The 8,632-nt window shown below is 36.4% G+C and overlaps 1 protein-coding gene across 2 annotated transcripts; it reads left to right on the top strand.

Moving 5' to 3' along the window:
• The first annotated feature begins 932 nt into the window (after positions 1 to 932).
• On the top strand, positions 933 to 8,372 carry LOC137708421 (phosphoinositide phosphatase SAC2). 2 transcript variants are annotated; one of them, XM_068447499.2, is made up of 16 exons: positions 933 to 1,520; positions 2,264 to 2,468; positions 2,555 to 2,723; positions 3,392 to 3,614; positions 3,929 to 4,005; positions 4,096 to 4,283; positions 4,360 to 4,457; positions 4,593 to 4,726; positions 4,825 to 4,944; positions 5,115 to 5,484; positions 5,953 to 6,074; positions 6,237 to 6,317; positions 6,814 to 6,993; positions 7,167 to 7,340; positions 7,441 to 7,531; positions 7,946 to 8,372. In XM_068447499.2, exons 1-16 carry the CDS (start codon positions 1,422 to 1,424, stop codon positions 8,048 to 8,050), a joined length of 2,436 nt encoding a protein of 811 aa, XP_068303600.2. In that variant the 5' UTR covers positions 933 to 1,421; the 3' UTR covers positions 8,051 to 8,372. The 2 variants fall into 2 exon arrangements, with proteins under 2 accessions (XP_068303600.2, XP_088545730.1); XM_088689604.1 differs by having other exon boundaries at positions 936 to 1,520; positions 3,929 to 4,283.
• Positions 8,373 to 8,632: the final 260 nt, after the last annotated feature.

The raw sequence follows: 8,632 nt of genomic DNA, 5'->3' as shown, positions 1-8,632 counted from the left end.
AATTATATTATTGCCCATCATTTTTTTTTTGTGATAGAAGACTAGGTTGTCTTTTCACTCTCTTTTGGTTGATAAAGAGAGTTTCATTAATTAATAGAGATAAGTATTTTTAAAACAAAAAAAAATAATAAATAATGATGAAAAACATTTGTTTATCACTAAAAATAGATTTGAAGTAATTGTCAAATTTAACAGCAACCACTTTTGTTTTCAACCACATGCGACATAGGAACTGATATTGTGGTTGAAAAACACTAATGCTGTCTTCTTTTTGTTGTTATTACTGATGTGAATATTTTGATTTCTCCTTTAGATATGCTCTTACAAAAACAAAATATACATATTTGAGATAGAAAAGTAAAAAATTTTGATAAACAAGTATTTTAGTACAAGTAGATATGTAATTCTCCAATGTACATGTATTTGAGATTTACAAGAATCAAGAAATAAGAATTCGAATACAAATACATATGTATTTGTGAAATAATTTGATAAGAAGAAGGAGGCAGCATATTATTATTAGCATATTCTCACTCCCCATGATATAATCTCACTATTTTTCTTTTCTTCCTGATTTAATATTTATTTTCCTTTTAAAAAGTGAATAATTATTGGGAATACGTCCCTTCCACCCCCACTCGAGTCAAGTGAAAATAAAATATGCAGTCACAGGCCAAAAAGACAAAATTCCTCGAACACTGGAAATAAAATAATTTTCTTTTGTTTTTCCATTATTTTATTTCACAATAATTACCATATAAAAATCCAAAATAAAAATAAAAAATGGTAAATCTTGAGTTGACTCGGCGGCTCACGAATTTTCTGAGAAAATAAAGAAACCAGGAAAAAAAAAAAAACAGATTTTCTTTAAATAAATAAAAAAATGTGTATATTACTATATTATATAAAGAGATGAGGCATTATTATCAACTATTGTTAATATTTTTTTTTTTGTGGATACAGAGGCGGAAGCTGTCCTTACCTCTCTCTGTTTTCCTAAGGATCTGAGAGAGAAGCTTTTCTCTGTGTCTGCTTTGCTTCATAAGCAAAACACAAAGTCAGACACTTTCACAGAGAGAGAGAGAGAGAGAGAGAGAGGAGAGAAAGAGAGTTTCTTTCTTCTTCCAGCCTCTTAGCTTTTTTGTTTGTAATTTTGTTTGCCCTTTTGCACTTTCAAAACTTTGTTGTACTCTGAATTTCAGAAACATATATATACATATATATAATAATTGACTCTCTGACTCTCATTGTGTAACATCTGGCTCTATATATGTATATGTTTGTATATGTGCTGTGTGTAAATTTTGAGGTTTTGGGCGGTGAGGGAGTTGCGTTTTGAAATTTTAAAGTTCTACACAGAGGTTTTGAAAGCAAGAGGCTTTTTGGCCCGGGCTTGTTGAGGCTCGGATTGATCCGAAATCATGAACTCCGAGACAGGGCAGCTGCCACCTAACCGGGTCGACCCGGAACAACCCAGTTCTTGCTTTTTGCAGAAGTTCAAGCTCTACGAAACTCGCTCGGTACTGTGTTTTTGTTACATATAATGTTTATGTTTATTGGTTTTTAAGATTTGATCTGTTTTTAATTTGAAGGAATGCATGATATGAATTTTGCTATAGCTTGATTTGACTTGAAGGAGGATGCTTTTGGACTCATTCAATTAAATTTTGGCACAAATATTTGAGATTTGAACAGTTTTCAAGTTTTTCTTTTGATTGCAACAACAACAATAAAGCATTTTTCTCACTAAGTGGGGTTGGCTGTATGTATAAATCATAGAACACCATTGCGCTGATTGCAAAGATCCTAATTTTAGTCAACTTCATGATTTGGGTTTGTAATATTAGTTGGTTTGTGTTCTTATACATTGGCCTTTAGCGTTGCGAATTTCTTGATATGTTTTGGTATTGAATCTGCTAGTTTCTTGTACCGCATCAGGACTCAGGAGTCTTAGCAAATCTTGATCTGCTGTCAATCTAAATTTGTTTCATTATTGGATATTCGGGGCAATTAAGCTTGAATATTTTCCTTATGATATCCTTCCATTCCTGTTTGATTCGGAAATCTCGTGTATTTTCAACTCTTTTGGAGAGAAAGTGGATGTTAATGGATTTGGTTGTTGAAAGCTGTCTGTTTGTTGCTCTCATTTTAGGAACATAGAAAAAGTAGTGTGTCAATTCGTTGCTCGGTTTGTTTGTTTCACTTCTTTGTTGTGCCAATAGTTGAGCCTACCGATTATTAACGACGCTTTTGTATGCAACAGAATTTTTATTTGATAGGAAGGGACAAATGCAGAACCTTTTGGAGGATTTTAAAGATTGACAGATTGGATCAATCGGAGTTAAACATTCTTGAAGATCCTGCAACATACTCGGATAATGAGTGCTACGACCTCCTGAAACGGATACATGAAGGAAACAAGTCGATGGGTGGACTTAAATTTATCACTGTTTGTTATGGTATCGTTGGTAAGACTTCTTTGCATGGTTTTATACCTTTGCACATCTTTTGTGTTCTTAATTTAAAATCTAAAGATATTTTCTTCTGATTTTAGGGTTCGTGAAATTTTTGGGACCTTATTACATGATACTTATTACTAAAAGAAGGAAAATTGGTGCAATTTGTGGCCATACGATCTATGCAATTTCCAAGAGCGAGATGATTCCAGTTCCAAACCCTGCCGTGCGGTCAAAATTGGCCAATTCTAAGAATGATGAGAACAGGTCTTTTGTCCATTTTGCATGTAAATGTAATATGTACTTGGTACTTCTAAAGCGATTTAAGAGAGTAGTATTCATAATTTAAATTGCCAATTTGTGTATCTATAAGAATCGTGCCATGGTGTTACGTTATTTAGGTTTCGATTAACTTGGCTAGTATGGCTAGTATAGTAATAGAAAGTTCTTCACTGTGGAGGTAATCTCTGTACTCCATTGTCAATAGTTAATACACCCTTCAATGCGAAATTAATGATGTGGACCTTCTCGATTCAGACTTGGTTCTTGTTCTTCGGCTACCTTAGCTTGTCTTTGCTAAGATAAGGCAAATAATGAATCTTATAGACTATTGATTTGGCAAGTATGCAATCTTGTTTGCTAGATCCTTTTCTTTTAATACTGCTTTTTAGGGGCTTTTCCCACCTGCCTTTCCAGTTCATTTCCTGCAAATGCAGGGGCAAACTTCATTGCCATTATGATGTAAATATAGTGAGGCAAGGTATCATCAGGTTTTTCGTGGGGAAATCACTTTCCTATTCTTCTTTTTTCCCCTTTTTGGTTAATATCTTTACTTCAAATAGTTGTTTCATCAGTATTTTTTTTCGATTTGTTTAAATTATTAGGTTAATAATTTATGTACATTACTCCTCGTTTTCCTTTTCTTGTTGACATAGATACAAGAAGCTCCTATGCTCGGTGGACCTCACAAAGGACTTCTTTTTCAGCTATTCATACAATGTTATGTCTAGTCTACAAAAGAACTTATGTGATAATCAGACAGGACCTCCCCTTTATGAAACAATGTTTGTTTGGAATGAGTATTTGACGCGTGGAATCCGATATTGTCTGAAGAATACTCTATGGACAGTTGCCTTAGTGTATGGATTCTTTAAACAGGTCAGAACGCTACATCCTTTATTGGCACTACTTATGACTAGAAATTTAATGATCGCTTGCCAGAATTTTTTTTGCAATTTAGCTCTCCAAGCTTATTATTTCTTCCCTTTAAGTTGGGAGTATATATGTTTTCTATTTCTTAAGATACGCAAACAGTATTGTTTGTGGTTAGTTGCATGGGTATCCCATGACTATGACCGTGTAGTGATTAACCCAGGATCTCATCCTTCATAGGTTTTCTTAAGGAAATTTTATGCACATTTTTTGGTACTTCTTTGGTAATATTTTCAATGGCTTCATGCTTCGGTGTCCAGGTCAATCTTTCAGTATCTGGCAGGGATTTCAAGTTGACCCTCATTGCCAGACGTTCACGTCACTTTGCTGGCACCAGGTTTGGACACTGCTATTGCCTGTTTTCTGTAATAATTAATGGTTATACTATATTCTTTAGAAATATACATTTGCATGCCCGTCTCTGCAGATATCTAAAGCGAGGTGTAAATGAGAAAGGTAGAGTAGCTAATGATGTTGAGACAGAACAGCTTGTTATTGAAGATGCTCCTGAAGGACGCCCAGTGCGAATAAGTTCTGTTGTGCAGCACCGAGGCTCAATTCCCCTTTTCTGGTCCCAGGAAACCTCTCGACTAAATATCAAACCTGATATAATATGTATGACTCTGCGGAACCCACTTGTTTTATTCTCTGTGGTTATTATATGTCCCACTGACATTCTATCTTTTGCCAGTATCAAGGAAGGATCATAATTACGAGGCCACAAGACTTCATTTTGAAAATCTTGTCCAGAGATATGGAGACCCAATAATTATTGTGAATCTGATTAAGGTAGCACTTGTTTATTTTACGGGCGTCAATGCTTCTTGTTTTTCTATCCTTGTATATAAATGCTAATCTAAACCTGATTGTCCTTCCAACTCTCTTCCAATCTTTGTTCCTTCTATAATTGATCGTTCTTTCCAGACAAATGAGAAGAAGCCTCGAGAAACTATTCTCTGTGCAGAGTTTTCACATGCTATCAGATTTATTAATAGGAGTTTACCAAAAGAGAGCCGTCTGAGGTTTCTCCATTGGGATCTGCACCATCATGCCAGAAGGTACTTAACTTTCCCTTTTCCTATTATAGGTAGAACGAACGTCTGTACTTCAAAGTACGGTTGGGATTAATTGAACCTGTATAATTTTTCATGTACAGTAAAGCTACCAATGTATTGGGACATCTCGGAAAAGTGGCTGCATATGCAGTGGGATTGACTGGAATCTTCTACTGTCAAGTAACCCCCAATTTAAGGCCTGTGGGATTATCTGGCTTTGAGTAAGTTCTTCTTGTCAAGATATTGCTTTTCGGCTTGGTATTCCTTGTTATATGCTTCATTGTTCAGTAGTTTTATCTATCATTGTATACACTAGTAGGTGTTTTAAAGTATGCATGTATAGAATTACTTGCACACTATTTAAAGTGCTGACAACTTTGAGGTGATACAGGAAAAATGATGATGTCGATGACTGCTTGTCGCATAGCTGTTCAAGTAAAGATGAGGATGCTGATAGTCGAGAAACAGAGATTAGCAATGGCAGTGATGGGGATGATGCAAACATGAATTGCAATGTCACATCCATGATGTTTCAGAAAGGAGTCCTGAGGACCAATTGCATAGACTGTTTAGATCGCACAAACGTTGCCCAATATTGTTTTGGGTTAGTTGCTCTTGGACATCAGCTTCATGCTTTAGGATTTATAGAATCCCCGGATATTGATCTGGATAACCCTCTGGCTGAGGACTTGATGAGAGTTTATGAGACAATGGGAGACGTACTTGCACTACAATATGGCGGTTCTGCAGCTCATAACAAGGTAACCCTTCTAAACATTACCCGTAACAGAGAACTTAACGTGCATGATTTTAGATCTCAACTTCCACTGCGGGTATCTAATAAATAAAAGTACGAAGAGCGTAATGGATTGAAATTGGGGAGATGGAAGTGGTAACTGTAACTAAATTACCTTGAAGTCATTTATTGTATCTTATATTTGTTTGCTGGTGGGTCCTCCCCTGTGAGGTTCTGGATTTCAGTCTCTGTTAAATAGTTGGAACTCTGTGATGGTCACCTATTTTAGTAGGTGCCAGGCTCAAGGCAAGACCGGGGGACTTGATCCAGGTTTTAAAGAGGCAGTGTGACTACCCCGATTTTCCCTTATACCTTGGCCATATAAATGGCCTTATTGAGTTGGTTGATTATTATGTTTCTTGTTGGATTTTATTGTAATTCTTTTAACTTCGGCACCTGTTCACTGATTTTTTTCCTTCTTGACCTGAAACAGATATTCTCTGAGACTAGAGGCCAGTGGAAGGCAGCAACTCAGTCCCAGGAGTTCTTTAGAACTCTACAGCGGTTTTACAGTAATGCCTACGTGGACAGTGTGAAACAAGATGCTATTAATGTGTAAGTTCAATTGAGCCACTTTTATTAACAGGTTAATAGCTGTATTTGTTTTCTGCTCAAAAGAAATCTTGAGGACCCTGCATATTGTACTTGATACTTGGTCCGGTTCCGTTTGAGTAGTGTAAGCTAACAGGTGCACTATTTCACCATATAATTGTGCAGATTCCTAGGGTACTTTCAACCACAACCTGGTAAACCACAACTGTGGGAATTGAATTCAGATCAACACAACAATGTTGGGAGGTATGGTCCTAATTTTGCTGATGATAGTGTTATTGTATGAAATGTTATGTGTTCGTTCTTTGCAGTCGAAATAGGGAGACCACCATTGTAAGAAGAAAATATATACGCGCACACATATCAATGGAATACACCTTTTATATGTGGGAGGTTCACTACTTATATCACCTAGCCCTTTTGTGATAAAACCCCACACCTAGTAATAGGTGGTTAGTGGGGATAATATCGGTGATGGTGGTGGGCTATGTTGGGCCTAAAAGGCTTTTCACTTTTAAGTTTGGGTATCTGAGATCTCAGTACATGATGTTTAGGGTCAAAATAATCCTCAGCTTATGGCTATGAGAATTATGTGTAAACTAACATTAAGGTTTCTTATTAACAGAAAAAAAAAAAAAAAAATCGATAATGCAGCTTCTGTTTGTTTGATATTATCAAGAGGAATAAATAGCCTATGGCTTGCTCTACTAATGAGATTCAAGACGAATTTCTACGTATGTAGGTCGTTTATCAAAAGGTCACTATCCGAGGGCCATATTCTTGGTGAGAGTGATTCACCTATGACAAGTACAGAAGTTGCGCAAAATCAACCTTTGTCTGAAATTGCACAAGGAAGTAACAGAGTGATTTCAGAGTCTGCACCAGCAATCTCAACTTGTGAAAGTGATATATCCGATTGCAGGTATGCTTGCGTTGCAATTCGTGTACTTGTTTACCAAGAGTAGCTGTTGTAAACCATATCAGGTTTCTAATGGCCAAACAAAAACAGTTCTAGTTTTTCTAAGCCAATAAATTGAATGCTTGATCATCTTTATACAATAAATCCTTTTTCTGGTCTAATAATTGGTTTTGTAGGTTTACTCCCTCAATGCCTCGCAAGCAGATTTTTTGTGGGTTGCAAGAAGACGAATGCCTCCAGAGTGATCATATCATTTATGATGAACATGACGATGATTGCAACTTGTCAAATATTCTGGATGTGGACTGGTTGTCCTCATCGGGAAATTCTTGTGAAGAAATATGTGGAAGGTACTTGTTCCTAGCCTCTCAAAATTAGCATGCAGATTAGACTTGCCAATATGTCATGTGAACTTTCAAGATTTGAGAGCTGACAATTGATTGACAATAGGTCTATGACCAGCCTTTCATCGGAGAATCTTGTGAACGGACCAAAGGTTGAAACGAGAACATCTGCAAGTGAATCTGGATCCATGAGAAAGGTAAACTATTATTATCTTTTTGCTGGAGTTGGCATGAAATAGAGTACCATTTGCATTTATTTAGAAAAGATTATCAGATTTCCTGATGAAAAGATGGAAGAGTAGTTGGTTATACCATTCTGCTGCACTTGTGCAAGTAGACCTCCGTCATAGCATCCTCAGTTTCAGTGACCAATTGGCAATGGCTAGTTTGCTTAATAAAGTTAAGAGGAAAGGAGTTGGACCCAAGACTTTATCCATTGACGTTACGTATTCTTCAAATTTTAGTATTAGTTGGTTTCTGTTTCCACCGAGCCGGTATCTCCATTAGATGTTTTATAGACTTCCATATCCTTTTAAACGGTTTTAAATCTTGTCATCTTTGTACCCGTGTTACTCAATTGTTAATGTCTTTTATTTTTCCTGATTTATTAGGGAAACGAGCAATGTGAATCGGAGGTCACTCGTGATAATATGACAACTCCGTATTCAGCGAGCTTCATGAGCTGGGTAGCTAATGGGGAGTTGCTGTTTCTTTGAAGATAACTATAAGGTTTTGCGTCATAACTTTAACTCAACCCGTCCGAAGGATTTGGGTTCATGTACAGAAAATAAATGGTAAGAATATCATCAACCAAAAGAGCATAGTACTGGGACTTGCTGAGAAATATATTCTTCAAGGTGAAAACTAATTCTTGGGTAGACTTTACAGTTTACCTTGTCAAATGGTCCATTGTCAAGATAAGTAGCAATAAGGCGCTCGTATAGTTCTCAAAATTTAGATACCTGTGAATATTATTAGATAAACAACAGATTTCCTCCTCTCGATTCAATGTGCAGGTTCGGATTTTGTTTCGTTTCATTTTCTTTTGCATGTTTATTTGTCGAGCAAACTTTGTATTGCCTGCTTGTGCACGTCCGCGCTGATGTTCACATCATTTAGTGCCAGGGAAGTGATTTCCGCAACACCCATTTTCTCGCTATGCAATTTCTTTAATTCCGTTCGATTTGTTCATTCTAAAGGCGAGGTAAAAGGAAGGTGCTCAGAAGGAGAAATGGGCGTTTGAAAACCATTTTCCAAAATTTTGTCTCCTTGAAAAGCATTATGCTATTGGACTGCAT

The sequence above is a fragment of the Pyrus communis genome, chromosome 17 (assembly GCF_041283825.1).
Source record: "Pyrus communis isolate YQ-2024b chromosome 17, ASM4128382v1, whole genome shotgun sequence".
NCBI lineage: Eukaryota > Viridiplantae > Streptophyta > Magnoliopsida > Rosales > Rosaceae > Pyrus > Pyrus communis.
Note: the sequence above shows the minus strand (reverse complement) of the source record. Positions and strands in the feature narration are given on the sequence as shown.

What these genes read in the sequence shown, in the direction of transcription:
- LOC137708421 (XM_088689604.1), top strand. Translation starts at nt 1,422, where the DNA reads ATGAACTCCGAGACAGGGCAGCTGCCACCTAACCGGGTCGACCCGGAA. An exon ending in GTTCTGCAGCTCATAACAAG is followed by an intron (nt 5,485 to 5,952) that starts GTAACCCTTCTA and finishes GACCTGAAACAG; the next exon opens with ATATTCTCTGAGACTAGAGG. An exon ending in AATCTGGATCCATGAGAAAG is followed by an intron (nt 7,532 to 7,945) that starts GTAAACTATTAT and finishes CTGATTTATTAG; the next exon opens with GGAAACGAGCAATGTGAATC.